Source organism: Dromiciops gliroides, chromosome 3 (genome assembly GCF_019393635.1).
Source record: "Dromiciops gliroides isolate mDroGli1 chromosome 3, mDroGli1.pri, whole genome shotgun sequence".
Taxonomy (NCBI): Eukaryota; Metazoa; Chordata; class Mammalia; order Microbiotheria; family Microbiotheriidae; genus Dromiciops; species Dromiciops gliroides.
In genome coordinates this window covers 471894247-471917556 of record NC_057863.1, presented here as the reverse complement: position 1 = coordinate 471917556, position 23310 = coordinate 471894247, and the positions used below count along the sequence as shown (strand labels likewise).

General features: G+C 32.6%; 1 protein-coding gene across 6 annotated transcripts in view; it reads left to right on the top strand.

Annotated features, from left to right (window-relative positions):
• The window catches only part of NBEA (neurobeachin), a 764716-nt gene that overhangs the window by 206153 nt on the left and 535253 nt on the right, over positions 1 to 23310 (top strand). For 4 of the 6 annotated variants that reach the window (XM_043991718.1, XM_043991717.1, XM_043991716.1 and 1 more), the window contains exons 22-26: positions 2748 to 3764; positions 7084 to 7301; positions 9254 to 9407; positions 19965 to 19973; positions 22988 to 23168. In XM_043991718.1, the coding sequence (XP_043847653.1) occupies positions 2748 to 3764; positions 7084 to 7301; positions 9254 to 9407; positions 19965 to 19973; positions 22988 to 23168 (1579 nt within the window). The remainder of the gene's footprint in view (positions 1 to 2747; positions 3765 to 7083; positions 7302 to 9253; positions 9408 to 19964; positions 19974 to 22987; positions 23169 to 23310) is intronic. The other 2 variants (XM_043991721.1, XM_043991715.1) reach the window with 1 other exon arrangement.

Below are 23310 nucleotides of genomic sequence, written 5' to 3'. Positions count from 1 at the left end.
AATTTTTACTAATGAGGAAATTGTCTCAGGTGAAATGTTTACATTGTTTGGAAGCATTGGAGGTTAGAGTCAAATCAGGTTTTTTTGACTCAGAGTCCAATTCTCTTTCAATTACACTATGCTGGCTCTCTTTGTCGAATAAACAATTGTTAAAAGACTTTGCCTATTAACTTATGAAAATTAATTACCTTTATGCATTGCTTTCAGATTTGCAGAGTGCTTTTCTCACAACAGCCTTCTTAGGCATACAGTATAATAGCATTATTATGCCCATTTCTTTGTTTTTCAGATGAGGAAACAGACTCTGAGAAGTTGTCACTTGCTCATGGTTATATAGCTTGTTAAATATGAGACAGAATTCAAACCCAGGTCTCCTTACCATAAGTCTAGCACTTTTTCTACTGCCCCATATTTCTTTTCATTTAAAAAAGAAAACATAGCTAAAACCACAGGTTCAAGTTATTTGCAATTTGTAAAAGTAACATTACCATACATTTAAATAACCTTTTAAATTTCACAAAATGCTTCTATGTTTTCATTTGATCCTATTTTCATAATCTCTTCTTTTCTTCTTTGTGAGCTTTTAAATTTGTTGATGTACTATTAATTTTACTAGATTTTTACAAAGCCACAATTAGTATTTATTGGTCTGATTCAACTTTCTTCATTTTGTATCAATTCATAGTAATCTTTCCAAATTTCTTTGTATTATTCACATTTGTCATTTCTTATGACACAATAATTCCTTTTCATAGACTGAAATTTGGTCATTAGTTCCTCACTTGTCTATTGGTAGTTTCAAGGGTTTTTTGTTATTATTGTTAAAGCTGCTATTAATATTTTATACAGATTGATCTTTTTTCCCTCCTTTTACTAAAAATGGGGTATAGTCATAGGAAGAGATCACTAGATCAAATTGTCTTGTATCTCATAGTTTTTATTTCCATATGGCTTCCCAAATTGACTTTAATTTCTAAGCTTCTCTGGAGTCCTGCTCATGCAAATTTTAATAGTTTTTGAAATTAGCAGTTAAATTGGCAATTTTAAACTTATTAGACTCTGAAAATTTTAAATTAACATCACTCATTTTGTTGTGTAATAGTTATAATACTAAATTGGGAGTCAGGAGATCTATTCTAGCTTGCTTTGGCTCTGCCACAAATTGTGTGAGAACTTCAGCAAATCAAACTTCATCTTTAAAATGAGTTACTATTTTAGAGTTTTCTACACAGCTGCTTTGAGCATTAAAATTCTCTAATTCTTTCTTCTCAGTGTTAATTCATCATTAAAAAGGTTTAAGCTTTAGTGATTTTTAATACTATAGTTTGCTATTTGATATGAGCTATTTTTAGAAAGGTACTTATTTTCTCTATCTTCATTACTTCATTATATTATTAGACATGATCGCACATGGTGAGTACATGATAGCACAAGGGGACAAAAAAAAAAGAAATTAAATTCCTATCATGTGATTTTTGTCCTGACCCTACTCAGGCTAAGAATATTATTTTGGCTTCACAGTGAACCCAAAATAGACAGTTTTGTACTTTTATAAATGCAATGATTTTCAAATAAACATATGTGCCTTTTTTCTCCACTATACATTTTAGATGTAATTAATAAAACTTAATCCTCTAATAATTTTTATATTGTAAGTATATGCCCATGTTTTAGTTTACTAGTATCTCAAAGTAGGGGGAGGATTAAATGTGAGACCTTGAGGAGAGTGCAGCATAACAGACTTTAAGTGAGTAGGAAGTAGAAAAGAGCATGGGAATTTACGTCACAAGACTTGAGTTTGAATTTTGACTCTTACCACTTACTATCATTGTGACTTTGCCTAAGCCACTTTACTTCTTGAGACATTATTTTTCTAAACTGTAGAATGAATTGTGCTAGATGATCCATAAGGTCCCTGCCCCCTTTCATTCCAGTGATTGATTCTAAGATCCTAGATTATTTGTTGTTTTTTTACTAAGACCCTTTCTACCGCCTCTCCTTGGTTTGACTATACATTGATTAGTTTAAACTCATTGTACCCTCCTTATTGAGCATTTGAGGAGAGAAAACCTTGTATTTTATCAGTCTAGAATTCTTAGTGTAAACAATTCCTTTTAATATTGGAGGAATGGCTTTTCTACAATAGTCTTAGAGACTTATAGTTCTTGTTTTTGTTGTTCAGACATTTTCAATCATGTCCAATTCTTCATGATCTCATTTAGGATTTTCTTGGTAAAGATATGGAGTACTTTGCCATTTCCTTCTCACTTCATTTTACAGATGAGGAAACTGAGGCAAACAAGGTTAATCAACTTGTCCAAAGTCACACAGCTTGTGTCTGAAGCCAGATTTGAACTCAGGAAGATAAATTTTCCTGATGCCAGACCCAGCACTCTCTCAATTGTGCCACCTAGCTACCCTTCACAGAAGTCTTAGACACTTCTTTAGAGCATTGCTTGGGAGTACCAAGAGGTTAAGGAATTTCTCCATAATCACATAGCTAGTATGTCTCAGAGATATAATTTGAATCCAAGCCATTTTGATTTGAAAGCTACCTCTCTATCCATTATGTCATGCCTTCTCATTGAAAAATAAAATGTGATATATTTTAAAACTTAAATTTTTTTTGTTATAGGAATATTTTTACTATCATAATCTCACCTTACTGGTCTCATCAATCACAATATTTCTATTTTGTACATAAAAGGTATGTCTTTTAAAAATAATTTATCTGTCTTATTTTTAAGGTCACCTATGAAGCTCACAAGGAATATTTAGCCAAAATGTATGAAGAGTATCAAAGACAAGAGGAGGAAAACATTAAAAAGGGAAAGAAAGGGAATGTGAGCACTATATCAGGTCTTTCATCTCAGGCAACTGGGGCAAAAGGTGGAATGGAAATCAGAGAAATAGACGATCTTTCACAAAGTCAAAGCCCAGAAAGTGAAACTGATTACCCTGTCAGCACAGATACCAGGGACTTGCTCATGGCAACAAAAGTATCAGATGATGTTCTGGGAAATTCAGATAGACCAGGAGGTGGTGTACATGTGGAAGTACATGATCTTTTAGTGGATATAAAAGCAGAGAAAGTGGAAGCAACAGAAGTAAAGCTTGATGATATGGATTTGTCACCTGAGACTTTAGTTACTGGAGAAAATGGTGCACTTGTGGAGGTTGAATCTTTGTTGGATAATGTATATAGTGCTGCTGTGGAGAAACTTCAAAACAACGTCCATGGAAGTGTTGGCATCATTAAAAAGAATGAAGAAAAGGATAATGGCCCATTGATAACATTGGCTGATGAGAAAGATGAACCTACCAATAATAGTACCTCATTCATTTTTGACAAAATTCCAAGCCAAGAAGAAAAACTTCTTCCTGAGCTCTCTAGTAATCATATTATTCCTAATGTGCAGGAAACGCAAGTACATCTTAGTGTTAGTGATGATCTTGGACTGCTTGCTCATATGACTAGTAATGTTGACTTAACTTGTACATCAAGCATAATAGAAGAAAAAGAATTCAAAATCCATACAACTTCAGATGGAATGAGTAGCATTTCTGAGAGGGAATTAGCTTCATCCTCTAAAGGTTTAGAATATGCTGAGATGACGGCTACAACACTTGAAACAGAGTCTTCTGGTAGTAAAATTGTGCCTAATATTGATGCAGGAAGCATAATTTCAGACACTGAAAGATCTGATGATGGTAAAGAAGCAGGAAAGGAAATCAGGAAGATCCAGACTACTACTACAACTCAAGTAAGTGATACAACATGAACTCTAAAAAATAAATGAAAAATGTACCTGAAATATTATTTGTAATATCTTTCTTATATCAAATTATTATTTTAATTATTCCATATGATTAATGGTCATATCTTTGTAAAATAAAATGTTGCTTAGAACTGACTAAATGTGTTTCTTGGCCAAAGCTCCATTATTAACACCATACTCATTTTGACTTACTAGATTTACCTAATAGTTAGCAATGCTTGCTTAATTTTCTACCACAGGGGTGGGGTTGGGTGAGGGGGGGAATGATGTGCAGAAACATCACGGCTGAATTGTCCAATTTTTAATGTAAAGAAAACAAAGGAAAAAGTGACTTCAGAAAATTTTCTTATATAGTTGCTGGACTAGCATAGTTAACAAACGAAGTAATTAACTAAGGGATTGTAATTATTAAACTTTAAGTTATTCATTTCATTCATCAAATATTTCAGAAGAATCTTTATGCAGCAAGGTTTAGTCAGATCATAGGATCATAGATTTAGAGCTGGAAAGGCCATCTAGTCCAACCCACTTGTTCTACAGATAAGGGAACAAAGACCTAGAAAGTGACTTGCCTTAAGGACATAGAGGTGGTCAATACCAGAATGGAGATTTGAACCCCTGTCATTTGACTCCCAATCCAACACAGAACAGATTGCAAAGGACACAGATTAGATACCATTCCTGTGCTTACAGCATTTTACTTTAATAGTTAATAAAATATCTGTGTATATTCCTCAAGACTCTCATTTCTTCCTTAGGCCTCTCTCTTTTTTTGAGCTAAATAGTTCTTGGATGCAAAGGTTATAGGAATAGCAACTGTGTTAATTCTTCAGTGATTTTTTTTTAATATCTTCTTAACTTTCCATGGTTTTAAAAATGTTTTTGAGAACGAAATTGGTATATTATAATTAAGGTTTTCATAATTGGGTTCAAAGAAATCACCTCTTCAAAATGTAAAAATTAGGTGAGATATGGTCATATATTAGTTTGATAAAAAAGATCTTATTGTTTTAGTGTACCATGCACTCATTGTGAGTTAGTGATATGATGTGGCAGTCAAAAAGTCAATGTAATCTTGGCCTGAATAAAGAAGACAGTAAAGAGATAATTGCCCCTCTGTACACTCCTTTGAGCTAAGTACATCTGACAATTGGGATCATGAAAGAGCCTTGAGTTCATATTACATGAAGATAAGTTGAAGAATTTGGGAATGACGAGGAGAAGACTGGGGAGGGGGACATGATAGTTATCTATATAAATGTATTTAAAGAGGTATCATATGTGAGAGGGATTAGAATTTTTCTCTTTGGCCCCCAATGACAGAAGTAGAAACAATAAATGGGTAGAAACTGTAAAAATACCAATTTAAATTTAATGTTAGGAAGAATTTCTTAACAATTGCTGTTGTTCAGTCATAACTGATTTTTCATGACCTCATTTGGGGTTTTCTTTGAGTTAGGTGCTGTTCCCATTTTATAATTGAGGCAACTAAGATAGACAAAAGATAAGTGACTTGCTCTGCCATTTCCTTCTCAAACTCATTTACAGATGAGTAAACTGAGGCAAACAGGGTCACACAACTAGTGTCTGAGGCCAATCTTTGTGACTACAGGCCCTGCACCTTTATCCACTGTACCACCTAGCTGCCAACAGTTAGATTTATCCAATTTCTTAACAGATTTGTTCAGAAATGAAATGGAATGCCTTTGGAGGTGATTAAGGGGTTCTCCATTTATAGTCTTCAGGCAGAGGTCGGATGACATGTGACAAGTAGGGGATATTTTGAGGTATTGATTAGATTAGATGACTTCTAAAGTTCCTTCTAACTCTGAAATTCTGTGAGCCTGAGATTCTATTAAACAAGTAATCCTTGCTTTATTTACCTTTATATTAACGTTTCCTTGTTATTGTCAAATTTTTCACTTTGACTATAACTCCATAAAGATACTCTTCATAGAAAAGGCATGTCTATTCCTGTCAGAAACTGACATGTATGACAGTTATAGTTTTATTTTGTAGATATTATTTAACTAAGAAAAATATAGTGATCACTGATCATGACAATGTTAGAACACTCCCAGAAATTTATTTGTACTGTATTTATGAGAAATGCATTCAATATAGAGTGTGTTTTGAGATAGCCTATACCTCTTTTGTTATTTACATTTCTTTTTTTTTAGTTTTTAGTTTGTTTTTTTTTAGTGAGGCAATTGGGGTTAAGTGACTTGCCCAGGGTCACACAGCTAGTAAATGTTAAGTGTCTGAGGCCAGATTTGAACTCAGGTACTCCTGACTCCAGGGTCAGTGCTCTATCCTCTGTGCCACCTAGCTGCCCTGTTATTTACATTTCTTACATCGAAGGAAATGATGCAACCTATTATCTTATTTTTCATGATTAATAATGTTTCTTTCAGCTCATTGTTATAAATGATAATTCATTAATAATATATGTACAGTTTCCTTGACTGTATTATTTAACTTCTAAGTTCTTACTCCAAGGATTCATGAATTATTCTGATAGTTCTGGGTTTTGGAAGGTTCTGCTACCAGAAGACAAGTTCTTTGGCTAATTCCTGCTGAGACCAAAGATTTACAGTATAGTACCTTCACAATCCACAATATTCAGAGGTCTGATCTCACTTAGTATAAAAATTTTTATCACCTGAAAGTTGTCCATCAGGCAAATAAACAAACAAATAAATAAATATATACACACATACATATACACATACATGTAAATATACATATACATACACACATACATGTACATATACATACACACATACATATATATACATATATATACATATATATATATATATATTTGGCCATAAGAGTTCATGAAAATTGTCTACTGAAGCATTGAGTTGAGATCTGTACTAGTTGTGAGAGGATGGTTGGCGTGGGGGGGGGAGGGGAGGGAGTAATAATCATATAGATAAAATTAGATTTTGTTGAAGTATGGAAGATGTTTTATTTATATATAACATATTTCATAGGGAATCTACATTATATAGACTGCTGTGGATAAATAAGATTTAGGAATATTCGGTTCCAGTTTAGACTTTGAAAGTATCCATAATCATTACTTTCCCTGTCTTACTTTTTTTGTTAATCTGTAAAATAAAATGAGAGTTCTCTGTTTAACTCTCAAAGATGCTTATACAGGGATTCTTATAGAAATCATGTACAAAAGATATATTCTACTCAACTGTTATACATCTATACTTGAAGTTATGGCTAATTTATTCTTAACATTTTTGAAAACAGATTATGTGCACTTAAAAAGATATCTTTTGTTTAGGCGGTTCAGGGACGGTCTATCACTCAACAAGACAGAGATCTCAGAGTTGATTTAGGATTTCGAGGAATGCCAATGACTGAGGAACAGCGACGTCAGTTTAGTCCAGGTCCACGCACAACGATGTTTCGGATTCCTGAGTTTAAATGGTCTCCAATGCACCAGAGGCTCCTCACGGACTTGCTGTTTGCTTTAGAGACAGATGTACATGTTTGGAGGAGGTAGAAAGATTTCTTTGGAATAAATAAAACAATATTCATTTTAAAACAAACCATTTTATTAAAAGTATAAATTGATAGTATATTGATTGAACCACGTATTCAAAACTTTTTAGATATTAAAATGATGTATCTGTTATGTATAATGTAACTGTTCTATAGTTATAGAACTAGGGATTAGATCAAAATCTTGGGTTTTCAAACAGATTCTGTTTTTTCTTTTTAATACATTAAGGAGAATGTATAAAGAAATGCATTTTTTGGACAGCTCAGGAGATTCTCTGTGTTAAGTTAAATTTCTATTGTAATTAAATCATGTGAAAATTAATTAAAAGATAAACCCATATCTAACATTTTAAAGCTCATTATCAAAATAGCATATCAGTTTAGATAGAATTTCTTCATAAAAAATAACTTGAAATAAGTTAACACAATCTTTGCTTTCTAGTATTAGCTTCTCATGATAAATATGATGACATAACAATTTTGAATTAGCTTTTACACTTATTTTTATGGCTGTGATGCTCTACATATTTTATTATTGTATATATTCTAAAAAATACAATTTTCTTGCTTAAAATAAGCTCATTTTTAAAAGTTATCAATACTCATTTTATTCAGTTGAGCTCAGATCATGTTCTGTATATCCTGTGGCTATTCTTTTTCTGCTTTAATGTCTAAGGGCGATACATTGACTTTTTCAGGATCTTGGGATAGTGTCAATTACTGATACATTCATCATTGTATGGAATTCACTGGCCTTTTTTTTTTTTATCAAACAATGACTTACTTTTCTCATTTTCTTCTCTAACCATTAATCAACCATTAAGGATTTTTTAATGTGCTTATTGTGTGTCAAGCACGTGGGATATAAAAACAACAGTGTAATATTCTCTGCCCTCAAGGAGCTCACATTCTATTAGGGAAGACAAAAATAAGTATATATAAAATATATGTGAAATCAATAAAAGCTAACTGCAAGGAAGGGCAATAGTAGTGAATGTAAAAGGTCATACTCGATCTTATTCTTGAAGAAAACAGGTGTTTTAAAGAGAAGTGTGGAGAGTTTCTTCTACGGATTAAGGACAGTGGATAGAAACACTTAAAGAGTGGAGATGGGACTGTCTTATGTAAGAAATAGCCACTGGGCTTGGTTAAAGGTTTTTAATTCCACAAAGGGTTTGTATTTTATACTGGAAACAATAGTTTAAATCTGAAATTTCAGTGATTACTATGTATAAAATATTGTGCTGTGAGGCCTAATCAGTAATTCTGAAACTGACTCACGTGGGGATCAAAATCTATTAATTTAGTTGCATATTACTAATTATCTGTGCTAACTATCCACATGGCATAAGTAAAACTGACTGAAAGGTTATTACTCAAACATTTTTGTCTCTGTAAACCCAATTACCTTGACTTTTTTTTTTTTTTAGTGAGGCAATTGGGGTTAAGTGACTTACCTAGGGTCACACAGTTAGTAAGTGTTAAGTGTCTGAGGCCAGATTTGAACTCAGGTACTCCTGACTCCAGGGCGGGTGCTCTATCCACTGCGCCACCTAGTTGCCCCACCTTGATTTTTAAAAAAACCATTTTTAAAAAAACAAATTGACTAAATTAAATGTTTGCCTGACACCTGTAGTCCATATTAAAAAAAATCTACAATATTTCAGTTGTGTACTTTTAATCTTAAACCATAGATTATATTTTTCTTCAGGTCCTTTTTAATAATACAGACAGATGCTAATTTTAATTTAGATTTCTTTTAATGCTCATTTTATATGCATTTTGGGCTTATAATAAAGTAATATTGTAATTTAATTTTAGATACGGTATACATATTTCCAATGAAGCAGTAAACTTTAGTGACAAAGTAGTATAAAAGTATAAAGTCTGTATGTTTTTCCCTAAATTAAATTTGTGTTCATTCATGAGTTTTTTCCCATTTTTTGTAGCCATTCCACAAAGTCTGTAATGGATTTTGTCAATAGCAATGAAAATATTATTTTTGTACACAACACAATTCACCTCATTTCTCAGATGGTAGACAACATCATCATTGCTTGTGGAGGAATTTTACCTTTGCTCTCTGCTGCTACATCTCCAACTGTAAGTACAATACTTCCATCTAGTGGCCATCTTCTAAAATTATACCCCTAGGAGCTTTTCCGTAGTGATCTCTAATACAAATGAATGAGCTTTCTATGTATGCTTTTGTCTTATAAATTTGGTTAGCTTAATAAATTAAGTAAATACTTTATTCTTTAGATTTTATTGTTTGAAATGTAAGCTTATTGTTTCATTAATTGTGTTCTATACATGATAGAAAATAGAAATTTTTGAAAAGTCATAATTTAAGTTAGAAATACAAGTGCTAATGGAGAACTGCATGAAATGATATTCATAAATATAGCAACAGGAAAGGATTATACTTAGAGATGCCATGTTTTTTCCTGTAATGTTACATATGATCAAAGATAGTAATAATTATTTCATAAATGGAACCAAACTATTTTCATATGTCAGAACTATTGGCAAAGCTATTTTTTGCTACAGTCTCTTGATAAATAAATTGTCTAATACTCTCTCATGTTTTCTGAATTTCCAAGCATCTTCAAAGTCTGATATTTAAAATATTGTAAAGTTATCTCATTGAGTAGAAGAGCTTCACACACTTGAAAAATCCTAGTTGAATTACTTCTAATACCAAGTTTAAATGGAGCTTTACTCACTTTTTTAAATATAAATTTTAGTACAGTATACGTTTAATATTTTCTTCACTGTGTACGTAATTATGTGCTATTAGCAAAATATTAATTTAAAAGGCATATGTGATTTGTAATTTTATGTGTACAAAAATATATCAACTCTATTTTACAATTAATGTATCCATACTTATTTCAAAATTAAATTACAGATTCTGCCAACCTGAATGAGGAAGGCTAGGAATGTTTCAACTTGTACTTTTTAGTATATTAGAAACCCTTTGGACACATCCCTGGCAAAGGCCTTTGTTGTGGTGATGATGGTGGTCTTCGTATTGTTCCCAGGTTTCCCCCATTCTTGTTATAGGAAACCAGTTCATAGCTATTCCCTATATCATATGGTTTTTAATATATCCTAAGTATGAATAATAATTGGGATAGAATGACATAATGGATAGAAAACTGGTCTTGGACTCCAGAAGACTTTGAACATACACTAGTTGTAACTCTGGGCAAATCACTTAACTTCTCAGTCTCCCAGGCAATTCTAAAACTAGAAGTTTCAGGTCAGATGCCAGTTTTCATTGGTAGAGTCAAGTTCTCCATAATAATCTACTAATCAGGTCCAGTATGACTGGGGGTAGGGAAGAGGTGGGACACTTGACATTTATATAGCATTTTAAGTAGCTCTAGGGGGAAATTTTATCAATGCATTTTTTTGTTTTGTTTTGTTTTGTTTTTTGTGGGGCAGTGAGGGTTAAGTGACTTGCCCATGGTCACACAGCTAGTATGTGTGAAGTGTCTGAAGCCAGATCTGAACTCAGGTCCTCCTGAATCCAGGGCCAGTGCTTTATCCATTGTACCACCTAGCTGCCCTGATGCATTTTGTTCTTACATCACAGTCATTTCCCCTGACCTTTTTCTCCGCCATCTTCAATTCCCTTGGGGCCTATAGTCAAGAAAACATGAGTTCAAATCCTGCTTCAAACATATATTAGTTCTGTGACCCTGAGCAAGTCACTTATCTTTTGTCTATCTTAGTTGCCTCAATTATAAAATGGGAACAGCACCTAACTCACAGTATTTTTGTGAAGATCAAATGAGATCATATTTGTAACTTTCTTAGCACCATGCCTGGCACATAGTAAGTTCTTAGTAAAAGTTTATCTCCTCCCTATCCTTCCCCTTTATGAGAAAGAAAAACATTTAAGCAAAAGCAATCGATACAATGGCTGTCTTACAACATATTCCATGCCCCACATCTGTACTTTCACCCCTCTCTATTTAGAAGAGGCAGGTATATTTCATCATCAAATAATTTGGAAAATCTTCACTAGATCCATACATCTCCACCAGCTATAATACTCTTTTGTGGCAAAACTCTTTGAGAAGGCTAGGTACCTCTATTTTCTTTCATCTCATTCTCCTTTTAACTCTTCAGTCTTACATCTCCAATGGATAATTAGATGCCTCTGACTGAATGTCTTGTAAACATCTTAAACTCACCATGTCCAAAACTGAACTCGTTATCTTTCTTTCCAATTCCTCCTCTCTTCCTAACTTCCCTATTCCTGTTGAGGATACCACCATCTTTCCAGTCATCCATGCTTACAAACTAAGTGTCATACTTTACATTCTCACTTTCTCACAAGCCCAAGAATTTTTACCTTTTCAGCATCTTTCTTATATACCTCTTTCTCTCCTCTGTCACTACCACCACCCCAGTGCAAGCCACCATCACCTCAGGCCTTGACAACCATAGTAGACTGCAGGTTTGTCTTTCTGCCTCAGATCTTCCTGTTCCAATCTATCCTTCACTCAGCTGTAAAACAGACCTTCCTAAAACACTAGTCTAATTGTATCACTCCCCTTTTCAAAAAATGTCACTGGCTGCTGGTTACCTCCAAGATCAAATAGAAAATCCTCTTGTTGGTTTTTAAAGCCCTTCATAACATATTCCCTTCCTACATTTTCAGTCTTCTTACTCTTTACTCGCTTCCGGAGATACAGTGATAGTTCAGTCTCTGGAATCTGGATTTTTTCATTGGCTGTTTCCCCATACTTAGAACATTCCCTCCTCTGCTTCTTAGCTTCCCTGGCCTCCTTCAAGTCTGAACTAAAATCCCATCTTCTGTGTTTGCCTTCTGAGATTGTCTCCAGTTTATACCGTATAAATCTTATTTGTAAATAATTTTAAGTTATCTCTACCATCAGACTGTATTTGAGAGCAGTGTTTATTTTTCCCCTTTCTTTGTATATCCGGTGCTTAACACAGTCCCTGGAACATAGTAGACCCTTCATAAGTGTTAGTTGACTGAGCCATCTGTGATCAAATTTAATCAGTACAGTTAATCAAATTTTGACTGCCTTTTGCTATTTTTGTTTACATTATTATGTATAGATTGTTTTTCTGGTTCTTTTTACTTCAGTTTTCAACAATTTGCCCAAACCTCAGAATGTTTGCCTTCTGAATTTCTCACATTTATTACTGATATTGCAGTAATATTTCAGTATATTCATATACAGTTCATTCAGTAATTTTTCAGTTGACAAGCACCCACTTTATTTCAAGTTTTTTATAAGAACAAAAACCATAGCTATATTTTGGTGTGTATAAGAACTTCACCTCTAACTTTGATCTCACTGGGATAAATGACCAGGAAGGATATTTCTGGATCAAAGGATAGTAATACTTAAGTAACTTTTTTTTTCATAATTTGAAGTTGTTCAGAATGGTTGTACTGTTCACACCTCACCAACTATGTAATACATGTGTACTGTCTTCTTCTAGTCCCATCAACATTGATTTTGGTCATCTTTTCTACTTCGAAGGATGTGAGATTAAATCTCTGAGATATCTTAATTACATTTATCCTGTTACTAATGATTTTAAGCATTTTTTAAATGGGATTATTTATGGTTTGTGATTTTTCTATTTTTTTAATCTCTTTTGACCATTTATTGGGGAATGAGTTTTGGTCATATATTTGGTTTGTTGTCAGTTCCCTATATATCTTAGAAATAAGAATGGGATGATCTGATATGTTTGCTGCAAACATTTTCCCAATAGATTATTTCTTATTTTTAGCTGCGTTGATTTTGTTGATTAAAAAACTATTTAATTTTATGTACTCAAAATTGTCCACCCTATCTTTTATGACCTTTGTCCTTTGCTTATGAATTTCCTCTTTAGTTATGGTTTTGAAAGGCATAGCCTTCAATTCTCTCATAAACTTTTTATTAAGAAAAATGACTTTTTTTTGTATTTTGGTCTCATAACTATTATGAGCCTTTTTGTGCTATATGGTGTCAGATGCTGATCTAAATTTTATTTCTAAAAATGTGCCTTTCCAGTTTTCCTAGCAGTTTTTGTTTAATATAGAATTTTCTTCAGTAGTTTGTGTTCTAGAGTTTATTGAATACTAAACTCCATATTTTGCTATTTTAAGTTTTAAAAAATAGATTATCTTATTTGATCCTCATATCACATGATAAAAGTTGTGAGTTTTCCTCAGTTTCCCAGATAATGTCTCTGAAATGAGATTTAAATGTAGGTGTTCCTAATTCTTTAAATGCAGCACCCTGTTCCGTATAACACACATCAGTATTTTAATAAAAACTTCTATACATTTAAAGATCTTTGATTTGCAACACTTTTTTACCTTATTAAATATTCTTCACAAACTTCAATAATAATGCCTCCACTCCTATTCCCACCTCCCTTAAGGAATCATTTGAAGGCCAAATATTTAATAATGAACTTCTTTGAACTTTGATCATTGGATGAATCCTGGGGCAACAGGCACAAAACTAAAAACCTTTTCAATGTGGTAGGATTCCTCAAAGCTCATATTACCATGGCATTGTCTTCGAGAATCTTAGATCACTTCTGCATAATGATAATACATCACTCATACTAGGTCTTTAGGTATTTCAAAGAAAGATTGTAATGGTCACATGACCTTTGACTACCAAGGTTCTTCATCCTCTAATACAATGCCTAAAGTAGGGAAGTGCTTAGAGGGTGTTCTCATGGATATAACTGTCTATGGTCTTATAACAATGCAGTAATCATTGCCTGAATCCTTTTGTTTTTCTCATGTACCTCTCAGCATGGTCTCATATAGCAAATTTTCCTAGTTTCCCATATAACTTGGAACAATGCAGAGACCAATAGTTAAAGCTGTCATGGAGGTCACTTGTAAGGTGCCCATTTAAAAATGCCAGCCCAGAGCTTCTATTTCTTTCTGCTTTGATAAAGTACCAGCAGAAAGTCCAAGAGGGAGAGACTGGTGCTCTTTTTAGGACGCTTGGCAGCCATGGCTGCCTTACAATACTCATACTCAACTTTCTTGCCCCCATAACTGTGGTAATAAAAATTATAATTTATGTTAGTTGTTAGGGACACCATTTTTTTCAAATATACCAGCATTGGTGGCAGGCAGCTTGTATTTCTTTCTTCCTTCCTTTTAGCCCCTAATGTGCTTGCTAGGGAACACTGCCAGTGCCATTTAATACCCTGTTAGGAAACATGTGGCCATGGAGGGACACGGGAACCATGAAGAAAGAACTAATTGATGGAGGGAGAAAAGGGTTGGAATATTTGTTTGACATCTTTGCTCTGCAACTTCTGACACTAATATATCAGACATAATTTTTTACCAGGGTTTACAGAAACATCTATTTTTTTTAATTGACTAGCAATGATATTTTTAAAATATGTGTATTTGCATATGTATTGATATAGAACTCTATAGTAATATATAGGGTGTATCAGAAGTCTTCATGTGCTTATAAGCTGTTGAATCTTAAAACTGTCCCAAAAAACTACTAGAATCCTTTTTTAAAAAATCCTAAAACCCCACAAATGACCAAATGACTGCCTCATCATTTCCATCTGCATCTTATTTTTTATATTTTTTATAACAAAACTGCTGTTTTAGCTCACTCGTTTTTTACCTTTTAAGTATCTTCCTTAACTTCATCCCTTAATAATGAAGAACAGAGGGGCAGCTAGGTGGTGCAGTGGATAGAGCACCAGCCTTGGAGTCAGGAGTACCTGAGTTCAAGTCCGGCCTCAGACACTTGATACTTACTAGCTGTGTGACCCTGGGCAAGTCACTTAACCCCAATTGCCTCACTAAAAAAAAAAATAATAATGAAGAACAGAAATATGAACCATATAAGAGCACTAGGAAATACAGGAAAAACTTAAAAGAAAAAAAGTTTATAGATTCAGATTAAAATGCACTTGTTCAGCCAATTATAGATTAAAAGTATTTTAGGATTACAGCAACTCTTCACTGACTATTTGACATGGTGGAAATAATTAAATTTAATTCCACATTTATTAAGCGCTTAATATGTACAAGGCACTGTGCTACTTATTGAGGATCTAGAGAGAGAAAGATGAAGTGCCCTGAGCAATGTATATTCTATTAGAAGAATAAAGCATGTATAAATTTAACTAAATACAAAGTTATAACATTGCAAAGTAATTTCAAGAGGGAAGGTGCAGTAAAAGTATATATTTATTGTCATATAAAATGAAATTACATATTAATTCAATTTTAAAGGTTGTTTTAAATAATTATGGACTCCATATGTGGAGTATAACGATCAGAGTTGACAATTATAAATCATTCACTTCAAGGTTTACAAAAATACTCAACATAAAATTATAAAATTTCATCTTTTAGTTAACCCTGTTTGATAGGCATGCCAAGTGTCTTTATTCTACTGATGTTTTATTTTTAAGTAAATTTAAGTGACTTGCTCATCATTGGTCAAAAAAGCTAATAAATATTTGAAGCTGTTTTTTAACCCAATTTTCCACTGAGTCAAAATCAAGCATTCTTCTTACTATGTCTTAAGTTGAAGGCATATTAAGTAATCTTAGAGCATCATTTTAAAATAAAAAGTTATTCCATAAATAAATATAGCTAACTATACAATAGTGTTGAAAGTATCAAATGAGATAATATTTGTGGAAAATGCTTAGCACAGTGTCTGGCACATAGTTGGCACTATCTAAATGTTTATTCGATTCTCTTTCCTTTCCTAAAAAGAAATTTTTAAGGAGATTGTGATTTTAAAATCTCTGTTCCTAAGAGGAAAAAAATTTCTCATTTTCTAAGATCTAGTTCCTCTATGGAAGTTCCATATGCTACCTTGCAAAATGAAAAATATTTAAAATTTTAAAACTTGATATGATTGCATTTAATCATTTTTGTTAGTGTGCTTTTGTGACTTTGTTCAGATTGCTCAAAAAATATTACCCTATAATCCATAAGTGATTATATAAGAGTATAAAAATTGCTAGCAGTACTTTTCCTGTGTTGTTTGCCAATTTAATATTGTATATTCAGATGCTTAAATGGAACTGATTTCCTCAATTCAGAAGTTCCTTCCATTGATGTAGATCCCAACCCATCTATGCTTGTTGACCCTATGAAACTCCTATCCATTTCTCCTCAAAGTCAGCCTAGGGCTTCTCCCAACATTCTGGAGGCTTTGCTCACAACTTCTCCCAGTATCATGAGGGTAGCAGTGAAGCATTCTGGCCATTCTCATGGTCATCCCTTACTATTGCTACATGACTCCCTCATATTCTCTTTCTGAGATATGATTCCTTGATGACATCTTTTATTCTTGTTATTCAGAACTCCTTATTTGTTTATATGTTGCTGTATGCTTATACCTCTCCCTGACCTTTTCATTTCCCTCTATATAATCATATTTAGTTATTTAGTTTTAATAGTTTAGAATCAGTTTTATTTTAAAGTAAGTGATTTTACACAATGCCTTCTATAGATTACTTTAAAATTATTTGTTCCTGATGAAATAATCACAATGAAATATTAAAATTTTAAGACACTAATAGTATTGAAATAGCTCATTGTTTTAGTTTGTAATATTTAAAGTTAATGTATTTTTTTCACAACAGTCTTGCAAGGTGAATATAACAAGCATTTTTACCCTTTCTATAAATGAAGAAGTTACGGCTTAGAAAAATTAAAGTGACTTGGACATGACCACATATAATGAAATTCCTAGAATTTAAAGCCAGATGTCTTGACTATAAGTCAGAACTCGTTCCATTATAGCAAATAAATGATAAATGAATTGTTTTAAATTAACAAAAATAATTAATAACACTAACATAATACCTTTCTTAGTGAATGTTTATTTGTCCATTTCAGAATGAATATACTAATACATGTAGTCAATTTGTTCAAAGACATTTTTAATTCTTGCAGTCTAATTACTACTTTAAATTTTTTACCTCACTGGATTGGAATTTGAAGCATCCAAATAGAACTCCATAGTAGTTCAGGATTTTGCTGTGGTAGCTTTTAGCACTATGTATCCCCTTATTTTTCAGTCTTTTTGTCCAGTGGAATGCCAGATTCTGTGTAACTGCTGATATCATAAATAAATCACCTCTTAAAAAAAAAGAGCCATAAACATTGCTCCTTTTCTTGTTTGAGATTTATCTTCCCCCATTTGAAGTCTATGTGAAACATCATTTGTACTGTTTGTATACTTAGTCTCTTCTGTAGCGCTTTTGGTAAAATGTAATATGAGACTACTAAGAGAAAGAAAGAGAAAACGCTTTGAATTTAATTTAAAGGTGCAGAAAACTGGAAAAAAAACTGGAAGTTAAATAAGTGAATACAGGAACATTGGAAGCCTATCAACCACTAAGGGATGTCATTAGCTTATAGAATCCTTGGGGATTTACTTTTTAAAAAGTTCTAGCGATAAGAACTCAATACTTCTTGAGAAGGTCATTCCATTTTTTCAACAACTGTTTGGAAAAGGGTTTCTTTTTATTTTTTGTTAATATATTGAGGGACCCGCTGTGTGACCCTGGGCAAGTCACTTAACCCCAATTGCCCTCCCCCGCCTCCCCAAAAAAACCCAAAACCCAAAAATAAATATATTGAGGGGACAGCTAAGTGGCAGTGGATAAAGTACCAGCCCTGGATTCAGGAGGACCTGTGGGGGTGGGGGGTGAGGGTTTACTTTTCTAAAAGTCCCACCCATTTATTGATACTAGTTTTTCCCTTAAGGGACAAGAAATATAATCCTTTTTACACATGTCTTTTTGTTTTCAGTTATTTAAATATGTCTATGATAAAGGATAAAATTTTGACATGGGAAAATAATATGAAGACCTAATTTTAGATAATTGTTTTCAATTTATCACCACCAAAATGTTTAAAAGACTTGTTAAGAGATAATTAGATTGACTGATTAGAATCTGTATCTGTATGTCCCAGGGGTGGGGGAGAAGGAAGGGGAGAGAAACCAAGCTGAATACTTGAGGTAAGGTTGACTGATTAGTTGAGGTCTCACATTTACTATTCCTACTTCTTGCTGCAAATGATAATGAATAATAATAACCAGCAACTAGATGTAAAGGAAAGATAAACAAAGGAATACATTATCTACAAATTGCATAATTCACAGAAATTCAGTTCATAGTGTCTGTTATGTACAAGGAACTGTACTTCTGTTATATGAAGTCTCAGAATAAATGACAGTTGACTTCAGTCATTCTGAATCCTGGAATTTAAGGGCAAATGTTATATAATACTTATAGCATGTTCTCTCTATCTGGAAATTAAAACATATATTTCTTTCTTGGGCTTTCCTAAAAATTTGTATTATAAGAGAAATGATAAGATCAAAGTATTGAATTCTCAGAAACTTTATACCTAATGTCAGATACCTTTATGATCATCCTGTGATAGGAACCAAAATAAGATTCTGACAATTTTATATTCCATTTATTTCTATCTCATAGTTGGCGATTTGATTTAGCTGGTGGATTAAATATTTTAGAAATAATATCTGCTTTCTGTGGCATTGAATGGACCACATTCTCAGTGTCATTATTTTAAATGAATTATACTCCATAAGATTTCATGAAAAGAAAATGTTTTCTTCTTTTCAAATTGCTGCCTAAGAAAAGAGTAGGGAAGAGACTTAATGATACTCAACATTGTGGGTATATTTGGTTTAATTTTTTTGTAATTTATGTCAGGAGTTAGAAAATGATGTGTCTGTGACAATCCTAGAAGAAAAATTCAATTTTCATCTCTTACACAAAAACTTTTTTGTGTTTTGTGGGAAAATGATTACTGATACCATATAAACCCTGAGGCCTGTAAATTGGCTTCTATTCTAGTACATGATCTAGTTTGGTGGTATAGACTTGAGGTTTATGAAAATAATAACCTTGAATCCTTCTTGATATACATAAGTCAGGAATAAGCTACCAGTCTCCCCAAGTTATCTTATGCTTGGCCTTTGCAGAGAGATTATGTGAATATTAGAAAATAATCATTTAGTTACTCTATATTTCACCAGAACTACTAAAAAAAGTAAACTATCTGTAAAGTTTTACATGTTCGTGATGATAAATATATGGATATACATATAGGAAAGGTATTGGGGTATAGTAGAGAACTGGTCTTGGACCCAGGAAGAAAGACCTAGGTTCAAGTCCCAGTCACTGGGACACATGCTGACTGGATGACTTTAGTCAAGTCATGTAACCTCTCAGTGTCCCAGTCTACTCCCTATGACTACAAATACAAAGAAGTTTCTGATCTCCCCTGGTAGAAGAATGTCTTTACAAGGAACTTCCTACACCAATACATACATCCAGTATCACCTACCACCCTCCTTCCCCCAAATATCCATATATATTGTCACTTGAAGAGAGCCTTTTTAATGGAAACAAAATACTACTGGTATTTTTAAAGTATATTCTTTTCATTGGAAGTTTTTATTTCATGCAAGTGAACATTTTTGCTTTTAATAAAAATGTTATATAATTTCAAAATATATTTATGTTTCAATTTTACATTGTATTTTCATTTGATTTTAATATTTTTCTTTTTCTTGTACTGTTTTGATCTGTTGTCTGTTTTGTCTAATGCATGTCCAGGGTTCTAAGGTTAGTATTACTACTATAAGTTTCAGTTTTTTAGTTTTAAATATTTATTATTTTTGACGTGGTTCTATTTTGAGTTGCCATATCATATATGCAACATGAAGGACTAAAAGTTTCATGAAGATTATTATTTTACCAATACATTATTTAACAGTTTAAAATTTTTCCTCACAAAGAGTAAATTAAATATACTCCCCAAAAATGGCTCAGCCAAGCAGTAAATCAGATGGTGACAGGTTCTAGCTAAGGGAAGTTGGCTAGAAAATGTAGTACCATAGTATTTTAAAAATAAACCTATTGAAAGGTGAATCAGATATCTACCACTGCTTTTTATATTATGTGTATAAAGTTTTATCATGTCATTATTTTTAAAGGGGCAATTTAAAGATGCACTAAAAGTCATGTGCTTATTTTGTGAAAATACACATATTAAGATATTCATTATAGGTCTTCATAATTAGGAATTAGGAATTATTCGACATTAAATGAAATGTTTTAAAGTTAAAGTCTATTGTAGGGGCAGCTAGGTGGTGCTGTGGATAAAGCACTGGCCCTGGATTCAGGAGTACCTGAGTTCAAATTCGGCCTCAGACACTTGACACTTGCGAGCTGTGTGACCCTGGGCAAGTCATTTAACCCCCATTGCCCCACCAAAAAAAAAAAAAAAAGTCTTTTGTACTAGGTGCTCAATATCCTCATATAGCAACACTATCATAACATAAGTATAAACTAAAAAAATTGTAGATCACATTTTCTGTATAGATTAGACAATTTGGAAAGTAGTTCATGCTGTTTGAAAATAAAACAGTGGTCAGGTGTTCCTGTTCTACAAATCTGTTATGAAAACTAGTTTTTGGGAAAAAGAACCCAGTGGAAAGAATACTTACTGTAGAGTCAAAGGACCTGAGTTTATTACCTTTGTGACTTTGTAGCAGATCATTTAATCTCCTGATGCCTCATTTTCTTCCCCTCTCTAAAATGAGTGGGATACACTAGATTATTTCTGAGGTCCCTTCTAACTCTAAATTTGTAATCATGCAGTGGTAGGATTATATTCTTCCTCCTCCCACCTGTATAGCTATTTGAGGTTTGTACAATGAGTTCTTAACAAGAAGTCTTTGAGGCAGATTTTGTTGTTGTTCAGTTGTGTCCAAGTGGTTTGCCATTTCCTTCTCTAGCTCATTTTACAGATGAGGTAACTGAGGCAAATTGGGTTAAATGACTTGCCCAGGGTCACACAGCTATTAAGTGTCTGAGGTTAGATTTGAACTCAAGAAGATGAATCATCCTGATTTCAAGCCCAGTGCTTTATCCACTGTGCAACCTAGCTGCCCCTCGAGGTGAATAGTTCAAGTGATTTTGGCTCTCTTTTACTGAGAAGGAAACCGTAGTGTACCTCTGAGAGAGTAAATGACTTGCAGCTAATATTTATTCAAGGCATGATTCAAGTACAGATACCTCAATTTCAAGCCTACTATCTTATTTATTGCACCATATTTAATATATCTTATAAAATAGCAAATTTTCCCTTTTCCTTTTAAGTTTTTATATCATAATAGCGAAATAATTGTTCATTGGTTAAGATATAAAGTGTGTAGTATTGGATTCTTAAAATAATTTAATTAGTAAATAGTTAAGAAATATGTAGATAAGAAAAGCTAAATGTAAACCATACTAAATGTATGGTTTTATGGTAACTACTGTTCAGATTCATAGCATATATAAGTTTTCATCTCATTGGTATGCATAATATTAATGGGATAAGGATAAACTACAAACACTCAAATACTTAGTATAATATTCAAAATTTCTTCCTCATTGTATATTGACTGTATTAACTTACTGTTTTAAGTCAGTAGCTGCAAAGTTAAACCTATTGTAACATGAGTACATTTCAGAGAGTAGAATTTCATTCTAGTTTTATGATAGAAAAATAGTTTGACTGAAAGAAAATAAGTCTTAAGCTGTCAATTCAATAGTCATTTTACTGTTCTATCAAGTAGGCAGGTAAAAGCGTTCTTAATATGAGATGGAAAGAAGATGGAACCGATGTAGTTATGTCTCTACCTAGTAGAGAAGTTTATAATAAAATTAATTCAATAATTCTATTAGTTATGAAGCATTTTAAGAATATTCAAATGATTGAAACTATTATTTATGAAATATATTTTAAGGTCCTTTAAGCATAGAGAAAATGGTGACAGATTTTGTAGCATGAAAAATATTAAAAACAAAAGACAGAATAGCATGTAGAATTATTTTCTCATTGAAACTTATGTATAAAACCATGAAGTGACCACATTTTAGCAGGTGCAAGGTGCAGAAAACCTTTTGGTACTTGCCCAAAAAGTAAAAGTAAATATTGTCATGGTATTTTAATAAAACTTCATTTCACTGATTTCAGAATTTCTCCAGTTCTTTTTTTATTTTGTCTGTTTCATTATAGGAGTAACCATCATACATATACTAATCTAACAACTGAGTTGTACCTATACATATATTGTACCTATGCATATATTTAGTAGTGTCATCCATATCCAAATTGGGTGTGAAATTAATATACTTTATGACTTATAAGCATTTTCTATTTTTGTATCAATGCAAGTTATTAGTTAATTATCTTGTTCGAACACTTTGTTCCATTTTCATATTGTTTAACTTAGAATTATTTTTTAAAATAGCCAAAGCAATTTTTGTTATAGTTTGGGAACCCAAGAGGAAATCTCAGTTTTAATTCTTAATTATAGAACAAATGACCATAATTTCAGTCTTTTCTTATTGTCATAATTTTGAAATTCAAATTCACTTTTAACAAATACAAATTCTAATAACAGTATGTACTTTGAGGCGACTGATTTAAGGTTGGTGTTTTTTATTATAAAAGTTGTTGATTGTGCTATCATCTGTTTTATAGGTTTTTGGAAATGTAATATACTAAATCATTGTTCAGTTAAATAATGAGATTTTAATAATGTATTGCATACAAAGCTTATAGCTAACTACTACTTCTTTTAAAGACGGAATTGGAAAATATTGAAGTGACACAAGGCATGTCAGCTGAGACAGCAGTGACTTTCCTCAGCCGACTGATGGCCATGGTTGATGTCCTGGTGTTTGCCAGCTCTCTAAATTTTAGTGAGATTGAAGCTGAAAAAAACATGTCTTCTGGAGGTTTAATGCGACAGTGTCTGAGGCTTGGTAAGTCTAGTAGTTATTAAGTTACTACCTACCCATTGATCAGTGTTCTAAAAATCGTTAAGTATAGTGTAGTTACAATACAAATTAGCCTTTTTTTAACATGTGATAACGTTCTTGCAATAGTTCAAATTTATTAAGATTT